Source organism: Phyllostomus discolor, chromosome 4 (genome assembly GCF_004126475.2).
Source record: "Phyllostomus discolor isolate MPI-MPIP mPhyDis1 chromosome 4, mPhyDis1.pri.v3, whole genome shotgun sequence".
In the NCBI taxonomy this organism is placed as follows: domain Eukaryota; kingdom Metazoa; phylum Chordata; class Mammalia; order Chiroptera; family Phyllostomidae; genus Phyllostomus; species Phyllostomus discolor.
The window spans coordinates 200,911,106-200,933,262 of NC_040906.2; the positions used below are offsets into that span (position 1 = coordinate 200,911,106).

Genomic DNA, 22,157 nt, shown 5'->3' on the forward strand with positions numbered 1-22,157 from the left:
TCAGGAAGTTCAGCAAAATAAATATTTCAGGGGTCTGGGGTGCAGGTATTTTTGAGTCAGGGATTCCGGCTCTGCCTAGAAAGACACCTCAGAAAATCCCCCAAGTGTAATGCTACTTCACACATGCTTCCTCAACGCTCCCATTTCTCATCCATCAAATCGCAAATTCTTGGGAGGGTTTATTTTGTTTTTCAACGGCAGTGCTCCTGGTGGCAACAGCCACGGCGGTCAGTCACTTGTAAATCTGAAAACACCCCGAACACTCTTTCTTGTGAGCTCTGTGTACGGCGCAAAACAGAAACAGCTCCGTTACATGCAACTCAGAGTAAGAAAAATATACAACTATATTTAAAACACTTAAATTAACAAGATAGTACTTTTCCATTCTAACAAAATATCATACATTCCGTTTAAACAAGAGTTAATATCCAGACACGCTTTTCCAAAAATACCTGATGCTACTTGAAAATCTGCAACCAGGAGACTTTCCAAGATGTTTCTAATTAGCAAAATGTGTAATATTGAAGAACTGTCCGTTCTTTTCTGGAAGAGAGAGACACCGAACAGGTCCAAACGCAAACTGATGTGTCTTTCACAAACTTAAGTCCCGTGGCTTCCTGTTCCTTGACGATGCTTTGGCTGTCAGCAAACCCCGTCGCTGCTTCTCCCTCAGAGACACAACGTGTGACACCGCCACCCTGCCGAACCGCACACTTCTGTGTGCGTGATGAGCCCTGTCTCAGTGTGTTTCTGCATCGATCGACCTGCACGGAGACTGTTACGGAAAGGGGTGAACCAAGTGTAACAGGTCTACGCTTACACCTCTGCCCTGAAAGAGCGGCAGGCGCTTCCGAAACACGTTATTTCAAAGTCAAAGCCGCTGCTACACTGACACATGTGGTATGTAGCTTGAGAAACCACCATGGAAATGTTTTCTCCACTGGCTTTTTTCAGGTGGGCAAGCTGGACCACACACCAACACATTTGTGCGACAACGGCCACCAATTTTCTCCTGCCCCCCCACAGTGGACAATGCCCCAGTTCTGCCTAGGGACCCTACCATTGCTGGCAGAGGCCTGGTTTGTAGAGCGTGTCTCCACGTTCTGACTCTGCGGAAGCAAGCCAAGCCCACCCTACCCACCTCTTCCTTCCGCCTCCACAGACCAGCCCCTAAGACCCTCTGGATTTGTTCCCACCCACCTCCTTCAACATTCCAAGAAGGGCGACGTACAATTTTCCAAATATGAAATACAATGAATTTGCAAAAGGTGTCTACATAATACTGTGCATGAGCATCAGAACAGGTCGTCCACGGAGGGAGCAAGGCACTTGGGAGCAGGGGCGGTGGGGCGTCCGGGGAGGGCAGGGCTCAGTGAGTCAACAGTTTCAGGCGCGTAAACCAGCTGACCAGCAGGGACGGCTCCGTGGACGAGGACTTGGCCCCCGAGGAGCCGGATTTCTTTTTGGTCCCTTCCTCCTGGAACGGCATCGTGGCGCTGCTGTGGAGATCTGAGCTCAGGTAGCACCGGCTGCCTCGGATGTAGTCTGCTCGGACCAGCTGCCTCTCCATGGTGGGCCTGGAGAAGCGGTAGGGGGGCGAGGCGCTTTCCTCGATGATCGGAGGGATCCGTTCGTTGCTGAAGTAGCGACACAGGGCCTCCTCGCCTGTTTGCAGACAAAGACCACAGGCCCATTAAACTCACCGTCCACCGCGTAACGCTGTTAAGTGGGCCTGAAGCCTGTGGGGGTCCCACACTCCACCCTCCCCCCAGGCACGGGCTACACGGCCTCGCTGACCCCTGCCCTTCTTTACCAGGGTAACAATCCTCATGACTATACTTGACACCAGAAAACAAAGAGAGGAAGCTGTGTAACTCCAACCCTCCTTCCCCATCTGTCCTTCCACAATGCCTGCAGCACATAGCATGTGCTTCTAGAACACGCTTCTTATCCCGGGGCCATCCCTGAGGAGCATTCAGGTGAGGGGGGGGGGGGACCTTTGGTTGTCACCCTGAGTGAAGGACAGGCACTAGTCACCCTTAATGGATAAGGTCCAAAAATTTTTAAAGATTTTATTTATTTATTTTTAGAGACAGAAGGGAGGGAGAAAGAGAGAGACAGAGAGAGAAACATCAATGGGTGGTTGCTGGGGGCCGTGGCCTGCCAACCCAGGTATGTGCCCTGACTGGGAATCGAACCTGCGATGCTTGGTTCGTAAGCCACGCTCAATCCACTGAGCTATGCCAGCCAGGGTGGTCCAAAATTTTTAATGCTCTGCGATGCTCAGGACGTTTCCGAACAAGACAGGCTGACCCCACCGAAGATGTGGGCAGATGCCCCTGGGGTTGGTGGGGGCCACTTATGAAACTGAACAGAAATCTACAATGCAGGGCACTTTGGCTTTCTTTTGACCAAAAAAATTCTACTCCTGAAAGTGTGCAAAGATCTATGTACAAGGGTGCTTACTGAAGCATTATTTACGATGGGGGTGTAGGGATAGAAACAGAAATAACCTACATGTCCAACAATGACTGAATAAATAGGTATTATAGCCACACGATGGGTTACTAATGCAGCTATCAAAAACATGTTCTAGATAATATCCACCTTGCATAGTATTACTGAACATCTATTTCTTCCATTCTGCATATTTTTTTCTACATGTATAATTGTATTTATGAAAATAACTGGAAGATACACAAAACATTCACAGCGATTATTTCTAGTTTGGGGAAGCAGCTCACAGCTGGGTTTTATTTTCTCGTGGCTTCTAGGTGTTCTTCCGTGTACTTGTTTTGCTTTCGTCATCAGAGAGGGAAAGCTACTTTTAAAAAGTGCCCATTGTCAAAAAGCCCCGTATTGTACGAGTCAATGGATAGGAAACATCCAGAACGAGCAAATCCACAAAGACAGAACGCAGGGTTGCCAGGGACAGAGGGAGGAACAAATGAGAGGTGACTGCTTATGGGCCCGGGGTTTCCTTTCAAGGTGACTAACTGTCCTGGAATCAGATCATCATGATGAACACACAGCTCTGTGAATACACTAAAAACCACCCAAGTGCACACTTCAACAGGGCAGGCTTCACGGTACATGGGAGTTACATCTCGATAAAGCTGTGTTCCTCTTTTTAAGGGGAGCCCTGGGCAGACATTTTTCGTTCCAAAACGATCACACAAGAAAAACATGTGGAAGGTGGGACAGGGGGTCGAGGATGTTTCCAGTTACTGATTTCACACTCCACCCCGCTCTCCGCCCGCCCAGCCCCATCTCTCAATGTGTGTAAAGGAAATAAAAGGCTAAATCCGAGCTTAAAAGGCTAGGCTAAGAGAATGGCAACAAAGACGTTGGCATTTCTAAAACTAAACAAAGGACAGCCTGCCACCTGCTGACAGCTCCACAGAGGTGTCGGGGTAGAGGTGTTCCGGGCTTTGCACAGGTGTCTTTTTCCGCTCCCACATTAGCATAATGCAGGTGACTCGGGTACTTAGGTAACAAGCTTGACCAAGTCCCGAGGAGATGTCAGAGGTTGGTCACTTATGAAAGCTGGGCTTCCAGAATGTTTTCTTCTTCCTTTCACTATCTACAGCCTGCTGGACTGTAACTCGTCACCTGCTTTGTTTCAGCACCGCAAAGGCAGTTAATAATGTCCTGCCGATGTTGATACCATCAACATTGTAAACTGGCAAAAAACCAGGGATATTTACGAACATTCCCCTTGAGACTGGTGTAATAGCCAGCGCCTGATTACAGGGTTAAGGAAACAGATTTCTTTCCCCACAGTAACCACTCTCTAACGCAAGGAGGATCTGGGGGGGGAACGTCCATGCCTGTTCATGAAAAATCAAACAGACTCCAATCATAACAGCCGTAAAATTTAGGATGCGATTACATAATGAATAATTTATTTCCCCTTGCTTAGAATCTGGACCGTTAGCGCCTACAGCCTTTTCGAAGCACACACACTGCTAATCAGGAGATTTGCCATCACTAACAGCATTGTGTAATTCTGCCGTTCTAGAAATAAGTCGGGTTTGAGAGATTGTCAGCCATCCGGACGGCAGAGATGAGAAGAGGTGGCTCAGAGAGGGCAAGCCCTCTCTCCAGTTAGAACAATACATTTAGAAATAGGGCTGAAACGAGAGCCTGGGTCTTTCCATTCCCTGTTGCATATGATTTGCTTAAACACTTGCCTTTCTTCCCATGGCCTCGAGGTCTGGCAAAAGGGTCCACAATCCCCATCCAGCTCCCGTCCGCAGGCATGGACAGAGGTCGGGGCTTGCCTTCAGGGGGAGGGGAAGGAAAGCAACAGTGGGTGACTTTCTGGCTCAGAGAATCTTTCCCTGAATCTGTAACTTAGACCACCACCCCCGGCCATGCCACGCTCACTGAAGCAGAAGCAATACCATATTTTAAAATGAGGAAAGCATTTTAAAACGCCGGGGTTCCGCAGCGCACCATCGGGACAGGGGCGTGCTGCACTGGGGACTGTGGGTGCACGGAGCGCAGCAGCCCCAGAGTTAAATAAAAGCCAGGCTCTGGAAGTTAAAACTGGAACATGATCTCACCCGCCGGGCTTTGATGCCAGGCAGAGCAATGACTCAACAAGGCTTCGTTTTGGAGACATGAATAAAGGTCTCATACTTAGAATTTCATTGAGGTTTATGTTTTCCTCAGATTACCCTTAGGGTCTGCCAAATTCATCCAACAGTTCCAAATAAGGCAGGGGGTGGGGAAGACGAGAACAGTGAACAGCAGAACAAAACAAATACTCAGACGCGTACCGTACGATGGTGTCTTCTGTCTCATTTTTGTGGGCAGAACGTTGGTTTCCACCGAATACCCAGGCAACTGGTCCGAGTCAGCTATGGTGAATCTCCGTCTCCTACTCTCCTGGTCCAGGAAGGAGTTTGGGGACTCAGAACCCTTGGGAGCAGGCACCGCCTGTTTGCACTTGCTGACCCCTCCGAAAGCGAAGCTCCCATTCTCGTCCCTGGAAGACAGTGGGCAATGAGGAAGGTGCTGACCCCGTCCCTCCCGCACTGAAGAGTCAGAGGAGACATACATAAAATGGAAATCGCCTTTTCCACTGGAGCGAAAAGGGTTACTTTTTCAGGCCTAGTTGTTCCTCAAATACACAGAGATCCTATTAAGTACAGGTCAATGCCATGACCCTACTAAACAACGGGAAATACGTGTTTTCCGAGTGTGTTCGAATGATACAAATATGCCTTTCAGAAAGATGGCTCCGGTTTCCCACGTCTCTGTCCTGCCAGAATCTCAAGGCAAGGTGTGACCCGTCGAACCCTTTTTCTCATGCCCAGAGTAGTGTCTTTGCCAAGATCCAGGGGGGGAAAAGACACTTGATGTGTAACGGAGCTGTCAGATTTGAACATTATGTCAAAAACCACAAAGGGCCTTTGTAGTCCTCAAAGGAGAGTGTGCCTATTTTCTGAACTAGGTACAGAGACTGGCAGAAGTTGGATCTTCGATTGCAACTGAACTCCTCCTAAATGTCAGCTGATGAAAAAAGTTCAAATCAATGTGAGTTGAGTCCAAGTGACCAGCTGGTTATGTTTTCCGCATTTAGTAAATCCCACGAGATAATTTACTGTAAAAACTACCGGACAGAATACAGTATCAACTGAGTCCCAACCAACCTGAAGACCGGCTTAGCCTGTGTGGTGGTGGTTCCCAGGGAGTGGCTGCCTACGCACCCCTTCCCCCACGAATCCATCTCTTTCCACATTTTTAAACCTGGCATAGAACTTCCCCATTCACAAAACTTTCATGACTCACCATTGGTTCTCCGTAACCATTTGCATTTTTCACTCCTCGGAAACTATCCTTCATGAATGGTGTGTGGGTACACACAGATGCATTTGGGCCCCACCCACGTAGATTCAAGGCCCCAGTTCCTCTTCTCGCTCACTACATACATTTCTCTCTTTCTCACCACTGCCCCGAGACCCAGACGAGAACATTCACGTTGTGGGGGGTGGGAGTCGGGGGCTGTCCTTCCTACAGTTTCTGATAGAACGACCCACACACTGACGATCAGTCACACTCTCGTGTTTTGTACATGCAAAGGCAACAGCCTGTTGCTTTAAACACACTTAAGGTCCCATGGCCACATGACTCTCATCTGTGACTACAAGGAGGGGTCCCGTCTACCAACCAGAATGCCCCTGACCACCTAAAGTGACTGCTCTACATGCTGGAAGGAGTTCTAGGTGAACCAAGACTCAAAGAAGAGGAAAATGACGTTAATTCTTCTTTGTGCCAGGAATAAATCCAGTAGACGCAAGTAGTTCAGCTGACAACAAAACAAACAGATGGAAAACTCCAATATAAAGTAAAACACCGCTGTAAGCTCAGCCTGAACTTTGTCTTAGGAAACATTATAGCATAATTACATATTTCTCAAGTTATTCTTGAGCAGCTGACTAAGACGTTGGCAGTTCTCTGGGGGCAAGAACGGTATCTGCTCCGTGGAGTATGGTAACCCCGGCCTAACACCAAGTCAATGCGTACGGGACGAATGAGCCAGATTCTCTGGTTTTACCAACATAGGTAAATATGTAAGTTAACATGAATGAGCCTGTATTTCACACCTAAATCATCTCCTATATAACATGTAGTGCGACCATCCTCATTACACCCTGTAACATTAAAGAAAGCCATTATAAAGCAATGACCTTTAAGAACTGATGATAGACACACACATAAACACACATGGGTGCAAATACAGCATTACATTACTAGTGTGACTACACTAGTCACATTTTTTTTAAGTGCTACAAAGAACGTATCTCTCTCAGCAAAATAAAGCTGTGACTTTAGTGCATGTCCCAGAAGTATTTATCATCTTCCTCCCCAGAGGTGAGTTTACCGTGTAGTGCATGAGGCTGAAGCTGCAGGGACCCCCAACAGCCCCTTCCCACGTCCAGGGAGGAGCCACAACAGCGCACTGTTGTGCCAAGGGCACGTGCGGCTGTGAAGAGCCCCTCCCCCACCAAGCTGTAAAGCGACAAGGCCCATGAAACCCGGATCCGTCCCTGCACCTCCCCCTGAAGGGTCACAGATTTTTTCCCCCAGTTTCACTGAGATGCAATTGTCACAACATCGTATTAGGTTGAGGTGTACAAATAATGATTTTAGACAGATAGATAGAGAGATATAGAAACGATCACCACAGTAAGTTTAAATAACATCCATCCCTTCACACAGTCACAAAGTCTTGTTTTCTTATGACGAGGAATTTCAAGATCCACTCTCGCAGCAACTTGCACAGACCAGATGCACAACTGTGAACTGTAGTTACCATCCCATACTACATTCCCCAGGACTGATTTATCTTACAACTGGAAGTCTGTGCTTTTGACCACCTTCATTATCCCCGCACCCCGCCCCCTATCCCCAGGATCCCACTCCTTAGCAACGATTTTAGGACTCGACCCCGCCACACTGGGACTGAGCAACTTTGCCTCCCCAATGCCCTGGGATCTTCACCCCACCGCTTCGAATCCCCGAGAACAGGAGATGTGCACGCCACGGGGACCTACATACCGGGGGGAGTAGGGCACGGCTGGCGGGGGAGGAATGTACAGATCCAGGATGGCTGGCTTTTCCTTCTTCAGCGAGGTATCCATGGTGCTTTCGGGGGACTGGGTCGTGGTGGGTGGAGGCGAAGTCTGAAACAGGAGCAAGTGCACAAGGGCGGAGGTTAGCTCGGAGGTCATCCTTGGGGCACGTCCCCCCCTCCCCTAATCCATATACTGTACTAAAAGTTCCGTGAATTAGATGTGCCTCTCTCTCTCTCTCCCCCACCTTCCCTCTCCCTCTCCCTCTCTCTCTCTCAAAATACCTGACAGTCAATCTTAAAACTGGATGCTTATGAAGTGTTAAAGGGCAGGTGGCACGTACAATGTGGAGACACTGGACAAAGAGATGATTCATGTCCCAGGTGGGACAGAGCGGGGCCGTGAGGGATTTCATCACTCTACTTGGGTGGGCAAGCAACTTAAAAGTGATAAATTGTTTATTTCTGGAATTGTTTATTCCATGTAATGCTCTTGGATAAGGGTTAACCACAGTTAACTGGAACCACAGGTAACTAAAGCCACCAAAAGGAAACCGTAGGCAAGGGGGAACCAACCAGCTGTGTAAATCGCTGAACTTCTCTGTGTCTCGTCTACAACATAGAAGCAAAGGGGAACCAGAACAGGACCATCCCAGGGTGGCTATGAGCGTTAAGTGAGATAATATACATAACACCCTTAGCACTCTGCTTGTCACATAGGAAGTGTACAACCTCACACTGTTTTACTTCATGTTACACATATATACACATGCCTATAAGTTAATTTAAAAAATACAAAATCCACACAGCTTCATTTTAATCATGCTACTGATGTCGAAAGACCTATTTTTGAAGATCTCGTGTGAGGCCTTCAATCTTATCTCCTCTATAGACTAACAGCAACAGCAGTCGCTTTCTGCTCGGTAAAGGAACAAGAGCAAGGAACAGTCTCAGAGTCCGGGCACGGAGACGTCTGTGGAAGCCCGTGGAGGGGCCACTCGAGAACTGCGCCGGGCCCTGGACAGACAGCAGAAGGCACCCCAAACCCTGCCGAGCCCGGATGGTGATGGAAGATCCCCAAGTGCCCCCATAAAGAGACGGTGAGCTAGGTCCAAAGGCTGGAAAGGCCTGGAACAGCCAGTGCCCGCAGAGTGACCGCCCATTCTCAGGGGAGGCTCCGAAAAACAGGGGGCCCGGTCTCTTGTCTCCCGCAGTGTAAGCACCACCTCCTGGATGCCAGCCACGAACAGATCAACAGTCCACTCTACTCAATGTGTAGTAGATTAACATCTCAGCCTGTGTATCTTGGACGAAGTCTGAATGCACGGGGCCAGGACCCAGGTCCTCCACAAGTAAAAGAAAAACAAACCGGAGCATTTTTGCCGACCAAGCACTCTGAAAATGCCAACGCTGACGGTGCCTTCCAAATCAGCATCAGCACCCCTCACTGACCAGGACTGCGCCCCAAAACACAATGACGATGGTGACAGGAATGACAGGAACCCCCTCCCAGGAGAGGTGGGCACCCTGGCACAGAGGCCCCTGAAGGAAGACACTCCCACGGTGACTCGGGGGAGGGGCTGGGAGCGCGGTGCAGGCTCTGCAGGTGTCCTGCCGTATTGAGAGCACGCGCAGCGCCTAAGCTATACAAAGGCCTCTGCATACTGAGGGCTGTTCTCTCCCTGGGTCAAAAGCAAAACGGAATGTCTCATCCCTCACTGTCACCTCTCCGCCCGAACTCCACCCTCAGCGGAACTTGGCACGAAGGGTAGACAAAGTCAGAGAAAACGGAAGTGTGTGCTTCCTACGTGAATGTCCAGAGGTTAAGGGTCTAACTCTAGCCCACACTAAGAAGTGATTTTCGTTTGGCTTCTGGACACATCCACTTGAATGTTCCCCTCGCACTTCAAACTCTGTGATGCCTGAATGAGCTATCATCCCTGCCTCCCAGATGGCTCTTTGCTCACATGCTAATTTCTGTCACTGATACCGCCACCCAGGTTCACTGTCACTGCCACATTTCACACCTGCCATGCTGGCTTTCCTCATCGCTCAGCCCAAAGTGGAAAGTCCATGTTATTAGTGCGGACTTTTCTAACAGTCCACGCTAATAATGAGTGAGGAGGGAGGTTTAGAAAGGTAAGTACTTTGTCTTGAGCCCCACAGCTAGTGAGTGGCAGAGCTGGGGTTTGAACTCGAGGGGTTGAACTGCATGGGTAGCCCCTCCCCTAACCACTATGCTGTGCTGCTTTCTGAGTCTGTTTCCAAAGAACCTCATGCATGAGTCTTTCAATGGAATCCTCGTCACCAGCCATTCCCAGAACCACAGCACCGACCACCTAGACACACAATAGCTTCCACCTGGTGCTTCCTGTTAGAGTATGTCCCAGGCTGAACTATGTCCCCCTCAAAATCCCTGCATTGAAGGCCTAACCCCCAGGACCACAGAATGGACCTGTATTTGCAGACAGGGCCTTAGAGACATAATGAAGTTAAATGAGCTCATTAGCTTAGGGCCTAATCCAGTATGGCTGGTGTCCCCATAAGAAGAGATGCAGACACAGACTCGTGGCAGAAAGACTATGTGAGCACACGGGGAGAAAGTGGCCGTCGACATGCCAAGGAGAGAGGCCTCAGAAGAAACCGACCCTGACAACACCTTGAGCTCAGACTTCTAGTCCTCTGAGTTGTGAGAAGAGGGACTTTGTTTCAGCCATGCACTCTGGGGTGCTCTGTTAGGGCACCCCTAGAAGCCTAATGCATATATTCATGTAAAAAACAACTGTCGACCTTGGGGATGAAGTCCATGCTCCGAACCCTGGCAGCCTGTACAGCCTCGGCTCACCAGCCCAGCTGCCTCTCCTGCCCTCTGCTGGGTGGGGTGACGGGGGTGGGAAACGGAGGGAATATCCCATGTACTCACTCCTGCAATGAGGCCATGGTGCCTGAATACCCACGGCCCCTCTGCCAGCCAGCGAACCCAGCGCATGAGTTGATTGCTAAAAGCTCACAGCTTTCCCCTTCTCTGGAGAAGGACTCCCAGTGGACAGCCCCTCCCCTTGAGCACAGCTACGGGAACCTGTCGTTCCGTGGTTACACCTGTACAACAGGCCAAGGCCAGACTTTACCTGACACACCACCTTGCTGGCTTCCTGCTCCTTACTGTCTCCCTTCCTCTCTTACAAGTTTTACCTGAAGCCACATCCTCAAAAACCAGTATCACAAGAATCTCCGTCACAGGTTCTGCTTCTAGGAAACCTTGCCTAGGACACCACCCTTCCCGGCTGGTGTTTGTAGGTGTGTGTCTACACAACAGCATTCATCTCCTCTGTGACATGGTATCTCACCTACCGAATCCCACCTGGCAGGCACTCCAGGCTCCAAAGTGCTCCCACCTCCACGGGCATGGTGCCTTCACCTACCCGGCCCACCCCCACCTCCCCTTCTTCAGTGCCTAACATTTGTTCTGTGCACCAAGGAGCTGGCAGGCACTCCATCAACTACCAATGATCATGTAAGACTTCTGCGATATTAAATAATACATTCTGAGAATCGCCCCCCACCCAAATTTAAAGATGTTACCCCTTGCACAGAGCAATGCACACAGAACCAGCCGGAGTATGATTAATACGAACAACTATTATTTAAGAAGGGATTTTAATTCCGTGCCCCACCTTGCTCCACCCTCCACGCCCTATTATTTAATCCCACCTCCCAGTGTTCGGTGTCTCCTGAAGCATCCAAATGGATGGCTGGAGATTACAACTGTTCCTTCCATTTGAAGGTGTGTAAAAAACCACAGTTCCATATAAATTGCAATCCCAACCTTATAAAAGGACATTCAAATGTCGTTGCTTTCCACGCATGGTTTAGGAAATGAATGCTAAGGACCAATGGTGTAACAAGGGGGTTGGTCAGCGGGCACGGTCCACCAAGGTGTAGGCCACAAGGGAGTGTACTATTTGTAGAGCATTTAAATAACAAAACTCGCTAAACGTCAGTCTGTTTTTGATGATTAGCCAAGACAGGTGATTCTAAACAATGTCTGAACAAAGGAGTGATACTTCTCGCCACCACTCGGATTATTCCCGTGGTCCCTACCCACCCCTGAGACTCAACCCTACAGGGTCTCTCCAAGGTCAGGGTTCAAACCAGATACACATCATCGCCCATTTGCAAAGAGAGAGGAGCACTGAGAGTGAACTTCCCGCAGCCATGGCAGCCACGAGGAGCTCCAGGTGGCTACTAACCTTCTGAAATGTGGCTGGTGAGAGTGAGGAACGGAACTTGTGATCTTATTTAAATAGACCACGTGGCTAGCGGTCGCCACCCTGTGCAGTGCAGCGTCTGTGTTTGTGTAAGTGGGATTATAGGAGAAGTCTGCATGTACAGACTCCCGAAACCGGTCTCCTTCTGATTTTAACCTTCCTTTTTCTTTTTTTTGAGTGCCCGTCCTGCCCTGCTACCAGACGGAGGCTCCCACAGGCCGTGGAGACAGACCCAGGTACCTGCACGAGAGGCGGCCTCCACCGCAGGTTTTTCAGAGGCGCGGGGGTGAAGTTGAACGACCCCGTGGGGCGCTTCTTCAGCAGGAGCACGACTCCCGTGGGGTTCTCCCTCAGTTTCCTCACCAGGTTTTTCAGCTGCCATCCCACCTTCAAAGAGAGGAAGTGGAGGGAGGGGACCCGCCCATGAATAAGGGAAGAAATAAGAAATCAAACCTAGGAACAGATCGCAAGGGTATCAGCGGTGAGCCGAGAGATAGATGCGAGTATGTTCATCTTAGGACCACTTAAAATTAGGGAAAATCGGACGTAAACTTCAGATTTTAAAAATTCCAGCAAAGTGGCTTTGGATGGAGGGGCAAGTCCTAGAGGGGGGAACATGGAGGCTTACGTGTCAGTGAGAAACTCACCACGGTCTGCCGGTTGACCTGGATGACCTCATCGCCAGCGTGGATCTTCTGGGACCTGTCTGCAGGGGACTGTGGGAAACGAACAGGGAGACCGGTCTCAGTTTTTAAGCTTTGCCTTTCTTTCTGCTTGTGTTTCTTCGTCCCTCTTTCTTCTACAGACAACGAGCAATGGAAATGCAGTTTTCTCAAGAAAGATTACACAGTGCGTGTGAGCTCCCTGAGATGGCACTGTCTGAAGAACCTGGCACACCAAAACCCGTGGTATCTGTTTGATCAGCGGCCCGTTACAACAGGTAATCTGTCTGTCACAACAGCTGGCTTCACGTCACCTGTCGGGGTGGGGGGTGGGACACTCTGTGGACATGAGGAGCTGGTAAAAGCCATTGGCTCCCCTAAAAAGTACCTACCCTTACCCTCATCAAAACGAACCCTGGAAAAGCTGACCGGCTATTTAACTGCAACTCTTTCATCCCACTTCCCTTTAAGTAGTTATTAAAGCTAAATCTTATTTCCACTCAGCCTTGTTTTACAGGTTATCACAGTGGTATTAAAGTAGAAAGATGGTAAAAAGAGAAATTTTTTAAGACAATAAATTTAAAGTTTGTCTCATTTGCAGGTTTAATTCAAAATAAACATGTTTCCAGCATCAAAATAAGCTTCCAGACTTTGCATTCCAAAAGAATACTTTACTACAGATTTGTAAATATATACTCACATGTGTGTATGTATAGACATACTGATATAGTCTACTCATGAAATATTCTGGCCGTAGTATTCTTATCCCTTTAATCAAACTAGAACTGTTTATGATTAAGATATCTTACATGAACAAAAGAGAAGGAAAAAGATAAACCTTTGCTTTCAAACGATAATCAAAGGTTGTCTAGGCCAGAACATTTTATTGGGTAACTGATATAACTGCCTGGATCTGGATCTCAAACAATTTACAACTATCCTTAAAAAAAAATAGCACCTTTGAGCAGGGTTCGGGGCGGGTAGCAACTAAACTGAAGACACACTTGCTGACTTTTCTCACTCAGCTGTTGTGACAGACTCAACAGGGCACGAGCAAAAGCAGCATCACACTGTGGAAACACTCCCTTTCGTTTATCTCGGTCCGACACGAAGCACAGGTGTGGCTGTTAGTTTTTCAGAATAACCCGCTGCCATAACAACCAGCAGTGCCTCCCCTGAGAGACCAGCGTCGTGGGGACCAGGGAGAGATGGCCTAACTGGAATCTCTCTCGAGGTGCATAAAAATAAATGAATGCCTCAAAGCTCTTTGTTTGTCCCTGTGTGTCAGATGCTTAGCCCAGAGTAAGAGACCAACCTTCCCAGTGCATCTTCCTGGGCGGAGAACTCGTTTAAGGTAAGCTCTGCCTTATTCAAGATGTCCCCGAGGCCAGGAAGCCCCTGTTTACAGATGTGCAAGCTTAAAATACAAGCCCCAGTGTCCTCGATTGACTTCCCTTCCTGAGGATCCGCACACATTCATTTCTCAGATGTCCTACCGAGTGATTAAGAGTCGTGCTTGGCAGAACACCGGTAAAGAGAGAGCCTGATACCGCAGTTCTCTCTAGGCCAACAGCCCTTGCCTATCTTCACCATGAGCAGGGCTGCTGAAAAACGATGCTTGCTCTGGTTTGCGGCAGAAAGGTGATGACCTGAAGAAGAATGTATCCATTCTTCGGAAGCTAATCTAATTCCCACCTCAGCTCATAGGGTCGGGGGAGGTGGAACAGGAGCATGGAGGGGATCCTGTCGAGACTCCTGTCAAGATGTTGAACATCAAACAACCAAAAAGAAGCTAGATAAAGAATCACTAGATACTGTTCGGTCTGACCTTGGAATGATCTTGGCTGCCCAGATAACCTCAAAAACTGAACAAAAAAAAGTCCTAGAGGACTGAGATGGCCCCTGGCATTGCTTCAGCTTGGAGTCCAAGAGAGAGGAACACGGAGACCATTGGCGTGGCAATGCAATGGGTAATTTCCGCCCACAACCACCCACCCCACTGGGTTTCCATTCAGACGCTCTGACTCTGAAGTCACAGCAACGTTACGCTGGAAAGCTGTCCTGGAGCTGGCGTTTCCAACCAGCATGAAGTAGAAGATACCCAAATTAAGCCTATGAAACGTGGATCCTGACCTGACTTCCCACCCTCATCTACAGAACTTAGCAAGTGCTCAGCACATTCCGGGTGCTCAGTGACCACAGCTGAAGGTCTGAAAGAGTGGGTGACATTCCCAAATGGATTCCCAGAGGGAGACGAGTTCATTTCTTAATCTTTAACTGGATGGAAACCACCTCTCTTTGGGATGACTTACGTACAGTCCTTCGCTAGGGTCAACTACATCCAGGCAATCCCTGAATCACTCACCTACTCTTACGACTAGGCAGGAATTTTAGGAAAACATATCATTGTATTTGATATGTCATTTGGCCGAAAAGCAGCTCGTTTAGTCTCTCACTCAACTCTCACCCTTAAAACAAAAGGAAGGGGCTTGCTTTGAAGATGAAAAACCTGTGTGCCTTCCGGAAGCGACATTACAGCGTTCTACACATTTCTCCGTTTATCCAAGACTGAAATTGCTTCAAGAAGACCAGAGAGAATTTGGAGCCGCACAGGTCTGGTTGTTAATGAGGTCACCTAATTGCTAGGTGCAAAACCAACTCTAAAAGCTTCACTAACAGTCACCACCCTTCTGAGTTCATCCAACTCTAAAACAACGGCCTGAGTGGTCCACGAGTGTATTCTCGTTGTGGTTCGGCTAGAATACATGAAGTCTCAGATAAGGATAAGGGGCAAACTGTGTAATACATTATTCACTGTTTTCTTTTTCACCATCCTCAGTCTAAAAGAACTTCCTGTGCTGTTATTGCCCATGAGGTGAGGTGGTATAAAAACTCCTCGTGGTTCCCTGTGTCTTCTCCATGTAACTCAACAAAGAATGCTTCAAGACCTTTACTCATTCGCCTGCCAGAACCACACAATGTATTTATAATTCACTGACTGCCTTAAGCAATTGCCATTATTTTCTTACTGTGTCACAAACCCTCATCAGAGGTCATGCCATTTTATCAGAAGACCTACATTCAACACACATTTCTGCCAAACAGATTGGAAAAGTAGGTGCCCGATTTCTTCTATTTTAAGAAATCATTTCCTCTTGTCTTAGTTGATTAAACAGTAAATTAATTCCACAGACACATGCTTTTTTTTACACAGACGCTGGGAGCTAGTCAAACACTTTAAGCTTCCTATCAATGTCATTTAAAAGCTGGCCATATTGTAGGCTGCAAGAAGAAAGCCTTCACTGAGCTCTCTGCTCTTCAGAAGTTCAAAATGTTTCAGGGTCTAAAGAAATGCCAATCGTGTAGTAGAATTTCCAAACGAAGGACAATAGTGCACAAAGTCTCTCACAGAAGAAACAGCCTTCTACTTCTCTTCAAAAGCTTAGGGGACAAAAACCCTAAATTTCGACATCATGCCAAATGTTATGAAATACAACTATAAAAAGAGTCATACAGAAATCCCAAAATAGTTGCTTTGGTGACACATAAATTCCATCAAACAAAAAAAAAAACCACCGTATTTTACACATGTGCCTACCAATTCCAGTTCTTGTAAGAGTGGCTCTCAATAGCAAACAGATCATTGTTTTTGTATTTATGCATTGATACTTCCAGGGTACAAAAGGAATAGTTAACACAAGGGTGGGGGTAAAAACGGAGCAAGGTGCACGAACAAGAGCAATAAAGGGCGATTTAAATAATAAATTGACAACAGCTGGTGACAAGCAGCGCGACAGCAACAGGATAAACAAAACGAGCGCCCATGCTCCAACTACAGACAATAAAACAGCATGCACACGCTTAAAGGAAAAGTATGGGGACCCCATGTCCAATTTGTTTAAACATGGATCGCTTTTACATTTCAAGGACAGGCACTTACGTTCTCTGTGGTCCCGGTGATCACGTGCAACCCGTCATATGTTGACTTGATGTACATGCCCTAGAGGGAGTCACAGATAATATTAACTCATTACGCCAGTGTTTACAAATACAGCCGCAAGTGTGACTTGAACTTATAAAACATTAAAGGCAGTCCCTGCAGAACAAAGCTCGTTTTGAAGCCTCCAGAAACACTGTGAAACAAGATCCTCGGAGCCGGGGAAGGGGAACTGAACGCACTGAAATCCTAGTGGGGGAAATCAGAAACGAGATCTCTTTGATCCTCGTGTGTGTACCAGGCGCACGGAATTTTGCCGTGACTCTGGGGACTCGGGGAGAATCTTCCCAGCCCTGCAGGATGAAGGAGGCCTTTCAAACAAGGGCTGTTCTCTCCCGGCCATCTCTTTGTTCAGTGACACAATGTACTCGGTTAAAGTTGGTATCAGCCGCCATTGTAGGTTGCCTTACTCAAGCCACAGACAACCCAGACCAGGATGTATGAATGATTTTATTACATAACACGACATAGGAAGGAAACTAGAAGAAAGCCCCCTTCCGCTTTAAGGGAAGCATCAGACAAATACACTTTTCCCTGTGAGTTAGCCATGTCATCGAGAACACGTTTCTGCAGTTTGATTGGGCAAAGAGTAACTGCTCACCCTTGCATCAATATCACGATAACATAGCTTCTCCCCAAGAAATCACTTTGACCCTGAACTTGCCCTACTCAGCCGCTTACACCACTCGATAAAGAGAACCTCCTCAAGGATGACACCTTGAGGCTTCGCCCCATCCCTCTCCTTCCCAGTTATGTCTTTTCATTCTCAGAGTGATCAGCGTCTCCCTGTCCATGGCACATCCCTGCCCAGAGCACGTCCTTGTGTGACTTTACCATCTGAAATGGCAACTCCACTTCTGTCTGCTCGGGCCCTGTCTCTGCTTCAATGCGTAACTATAAACTCAGCTCCAGGAACCCTTCCCTGTGGAGTCTTGCGATCCATCACGTACTTTGAAGCTGAGCAGTCTCTGTATACATATTTCTACTTGCTAAGAATGAGGGCTTGTGGACATTTGGTATTCTGAGAGTAGAGCCTGCCTTGATATCTCCTGACAGCCCCTAGGCACTCTTCCTCCTCTGTCTCCTCCTCTTCCTCCCCCTCCTCAGCAGTGGCGGCTATGGTAGCTGTAGCCGCCAATGACCGCACGTGGACGGCATGCCCAGCACCTGACGCTCAGCATCCTTCATCTAACTTAATGCTTCCAACACCCTGCAGAGGCGGTTACTATTATTCCCTCTTGACAGATAAGGAAACCCACGCATAAAGAGGTTAAGTCACTTGCGGGCTGGGACTTTGAGAAGCTTGACTCAAAGCTTCCAAGTTCATCCATGGGCCTCAGTTCCCTTCACTTAAATCTCAACCAATTAATCTCATCAGGAGTCTGGGTGCTGATCCAGGTCATGAGGCAGCTACCCTGTAGTGTTCTCGGGGCCTGTTATTATGGAGCTACAGTGCATTTACCAAGGAAACACTTCTGAGTGGTTTTTTTAAGCATTGTTTCTTCCGAGCAACCTCCCCTCGCATCCACCCTACGTGCTAGCAGAGACTTTCGGAGCACATGTAGTTTCTGTGCCCAAAGACCATCTCTCCTTTCTGTAAATGTTTTCTATTTCCCTGCATTGCTAAGTCCTAAAGATAGAACTGCTAAGATAATTCCTTCAAGATATGAGTGAACAGTTTTAAAAGTGTATTTATTTTTACACTTTGAAGACATAAAACATATCAACAGTTCAAGCCCTGACCGGCATGGCTCAGTGGGTTGGGTGTCATCCTGCAAAGCAAAAGGTTGCTGGTCAACTCCCGTGCCTGGGTTGCAGGCCAGGTCCCCAGCGGGGGGTGTGAGAGAGGCAACCGCACATTGATGTTTCTCTCCCTGGCTTTCTCCCTTCTTTCCCATAAATAATTAATAAATAAATAAATACATAAATACATAAATAAATAAAATCTTAGGGGAAAAAACATCGACAGCTCAAGATGGCAAATTGCTAACTACATGATAGAAGGCAGTCTAATTCCATTCGGAATTATAGTGGAAGCAATGCGGAATTGTGAAAAAAGGTTCATGAACGACAATGTGTTACTGTCTGAAAACAGAACGAGCGCTGCTGGAATTCTCACCAGGCCCTCCCCAGGCTTCACGCTGGGCAGGTGCACCTCCTCCAGGCACGCGCACTGGCTCATGACGGGGTCCGTGGTGGACCGGATCGTTTTGTCGCAGATGCCATTCAGAACCTTCACCTGGAGGCGGAGAGGCAGAAGGTGAGGAGAGAGGCTCAACCACTACCCAACTTTCTCTCAAGCTGAATTTTATTTTATTTATTTTTAAATTTTTTTAATTGTATTTTTCCATGACCATTTATCCCCCTTTTACCCACCCACCCCCTGCAGTCACCACCACGTTGTCCATGTCCATGAGTCCTTTTTCCTTTCTGCTCCATCCCTCCCCGCCTCCCGTGCACCCATAGCTGTCAGCCTGCTCTCTAGCTGGGAGTCTGCCTCTATGTTGCATGTAAGTTCAGGTTGTTCATTAGAAAGAAATGCACTTCACCTATACTCTTTAGCTACGGTCAGCAATCCTTTTGATACCCCTGCTCAGTGAAACTGGACTCCGTATTTGCTATCTGTAGGAATGATGTCACTCTTTCAGCTTTGTCTAAAAAGTGCAGCTTTTGTTATTATCTCACATACAACCACTGAAGGGCACAGGCTGGACAGAAACCCCCTTTTGGCAGCCAAGGAGAATCGATTCCCAGCCACCTGTATTTTTTTAGTGACCATTTATATTCTCCACACATCAAATATGGACACAATTATTGACAGGTTAAAAAGCAGAACTGAAAGTGCAGAGTTCCTATATACTTTCTCTCCCACCCAGCTTCCAACAGTGATATAATAACAGAGTTAATAATAACGAGATATTATTAACATCTTGCATTAGCGTGTTACATTTGTTACAGGTGATTAACCAACACTGAGAGATTATTACTAACTAAAGCCCACAGTTGACATTAGGGTTCTCTTTTGTACAGTTCTATGGGTTTTGACAAAGGCATAATGCCATGTGTCCACCATTACAATATCATACATAATAACATCACTGCCCTAAAAATCCCCGGTGCTCCACTTTGTCATCTCTCTCCCCTCCTCCACCATGAACCCCTGGCAGTCACAGATTGTTTAGCCTCCATGATTTTTGCCCTTTCCAGAATGTCAAATAGTTATGGTCACACTGTATGCAGCCTTCTGATTGGCTTCTTTCACTAAGTAATATGCATGTAAGGCTTCTCCAGATCTTTGCATGGCTGGGGAACATGTTTCTTGTTATTGATGAATACTATTCAGCTATAAAATGTCCGGATGGACCCCAGTTTGTTTATCTATCCACCCACTGAAGGACACCTTGGTTGCTTCCAAAGTGGAGCAATCATGAATGAAGCCACTATAACATTCTGTGTAAGTTTTTGTAGCTGTAGGTTTTCCATTCGTTTGGGTAGACTCCTAGGATTGCAACTGCTAGACCCCAGGGTAAGAGTATGCTCAGGTCTGTGGGAAACTGCCACACTGTCGTCCACGGGCAGGGAGGGGGAGCTGTGCCACTTTGCATCCCCCAGCAAGGAGTGAGAACTCCTGCTGTTCCACATTCTCGCACTGCCCCCCCCCCCCCCCCCCCCCCCGGAGTTTGGTGGTGCGGTGTTTCGCACTTTGGTTATTCTACTAAGGGTACAGAGGCCTCTCGTTGTTTAAACGTACAGCTCCCTAATGAAACACGATGTTGTACATCTTTTCAGATGCTTATTTGCCAGCTGTGCATCTTTTTTGGTAAAGTGTCTGTTCGGATCTTTCACCCACTTTCTAACTGGGTTGTTTGTGTCCTTATTATTGCATTTCAACAGTTCTTTGTATATTTTGGATGCAAGTGCTTTATCTGATAGGTGGGGGTTTTTTAAGTATTTTTTTCCCTAGGCTGGGACTTACCTTTTTCTTCTCTTAACATTGCATTTCATAGAGCAGGGTTTTAAACTTTAATGAAGTCTCCTTAGCAATTTTTCTTTCACGGTTCACGCTTTTGGTATTGCACCTAAAAACTCACCACCAAACCTAAGGTCACCTAGAACATCTCCTGGGGGGGGTTTTCTAGGATTTTTATAGTTTTATGTTTTGAATTCAGGTCCACGATCTTTTTGATGATGATGATGATGATGCTCACATTCTTTGAATGCCAAACCTTGACAAAGTAAAATGTTAGCAACAAGGTGAGGCTCCCTATGAAACGGTCTCCGCGTAGAAATCAGAGCGGTTACGTGTGGTTACTTCCCACAATCAGATCCATCTCAACTTGCAAAATTAAACAAACAAAAAAAAAATCAGGAAATTCCAAAGAGTAAAATTTTTTCCAAGGGGGAGAATCCAACAAGTGACACTTTTTAAACTCCTCCCATTGGTTGAGCCTCCCTATTTATGGAAAATATATTTATAGCGGTTTCATTGGCGAATTCCTCAACATCAGTAGGAGGAAGGCCTTATCAAAAGAGCACAGGCTGGCTTGTGTCAAAAGGAGGAAGTGATGATGAATAGTTACAAAATGCTGTTCAACAGTCACAGTACATCCCCCTCCATCACCGAGTGTGTGCCAAGAATTCATTTTAATCGAAATGGTCTTAAGGCAAAACTTGCAGATCAGCAGAGCCCCAATTAACAGGCTGGCTATCAACTGACATCTAACTGCACACTGATGAAATGTTCATGGGAAGAAAAACAAAAGGCAAAACACGGACCTCAATATATGTAAGTTCAGCACAGGAATTTTCACAGTAGTTGGTCTTGTTGCTAAATAACTTTTATTCTGTCTTTCCCATCTAAATGAATGGACCCCTATCCCAAAGGCAATAATCCAAAGTATATCCTGAATTAACTGACCCCAGTGCATTTACTTTAATGAAAGTAATTCTCACTGTTTTGGAAAAAGGAATTTTATAGTAACTTTGAGAACATATACTTACTATGGTTAGAACTTTATCCTCCATTTCTGCTACAAGACAGTCCTAAAGAAGGGGAAAAGAAAAAGAAAAACTAAGTATAAGAACTAAAAACTTTCAAAAACTGTTGGCTTAAGCATTCTAGGCATTTCCTAGAGCCAGCGGACCCTGACACGCCCCCACCCTGCAGCCTGAGCCATCCTGGACAGAAGGACCGAGGAGAGACCTGGATGGAGAGAAGGGGCCAAGGGGGATGGAACGGCCATTTGACTCCTCCTAAGGTTCTGCTCAATCCTGACCCAAGGAGCTTACCGTCCCAGGAACCCGTCTGACTGATTATTAACCTGAAAACCTACAACAGTCATTGAGCTGAAATCCACCTACTCCCCAGACTGTGTGGAGAGCAGGAAGCCATAAGTCATAGTCCCCAAACCTGGCGATGGCTCCCAAATGTGACCCAGGGTTGAGCTATACCACTGGGCCAACCAGCCAGGCGTCTTTAGCCCTGGGCCTGCCTATAAGAATAGCTTTCAAATAAGGGCTCAGCCACAAAAGTTTATTTTAAGCACCACTGAGATTAAATCAGATATTTGTGCCCTTAAAAGATGAAAAAGGTTCGACGAAACATTCATTTAACACAGTGCCAAAAAGGCGGTCTTGAGGTATGCTAT

At 47.2% G+C, this 22,157-nt stretch overlaps 1 protein-coding gene across 2 annotated transcripts in view; it reads right to left on the minus strand.

Annotated features, from left to right (window-relative positions):
* Positions 1-322: 322 nt before the first annotated feature.
* Positions 323-22,157, minus strand: part of CNKSR3 (CNKSR family member 3) — a 78,798-nt gene continuing 56,963 nt past the window's right edge. For both annotated transcript variants that reach the window (XM_036024922.1, XM_036024923.1), the window contains 9 exons: positions 21,511-21,552; positions 18,629-18,748; positions 16,453-16,512; positions 12,498-12,566; positions 12,091-12,237; positions 7,570-7,694; positions 4,785-4,993; positions 4,194-4,283; positions 323-1,665 (listed from right to left, as the gene is read on the minus strand). In XM_036024922.1, coding sequence (XP_035880815.1) covers positions 1,370-1,665; positions 4,194-4,283; positions 4,785-4,993; positions 7,570-7,694; positions 12,091-12,237; positions 12,498-12,566; positions 16,453-16,512; positions 18,629-18,748; positions 21,511-21,552 — 1,158 coding nt within the window. In that variant the 3' untranslated portion in view covers positions 323-1,369. The remainder of the gene's footprint in view (positions 1,666-4,193; positions 4,284-4,784; positions 4,994-7,569; positions 7,695-12,090; positions 12,238-12,497; positions 12,567-16,452; positions 16,513-18,628; positions 18,749-21,510; positions 21,553-22,157) is intronic.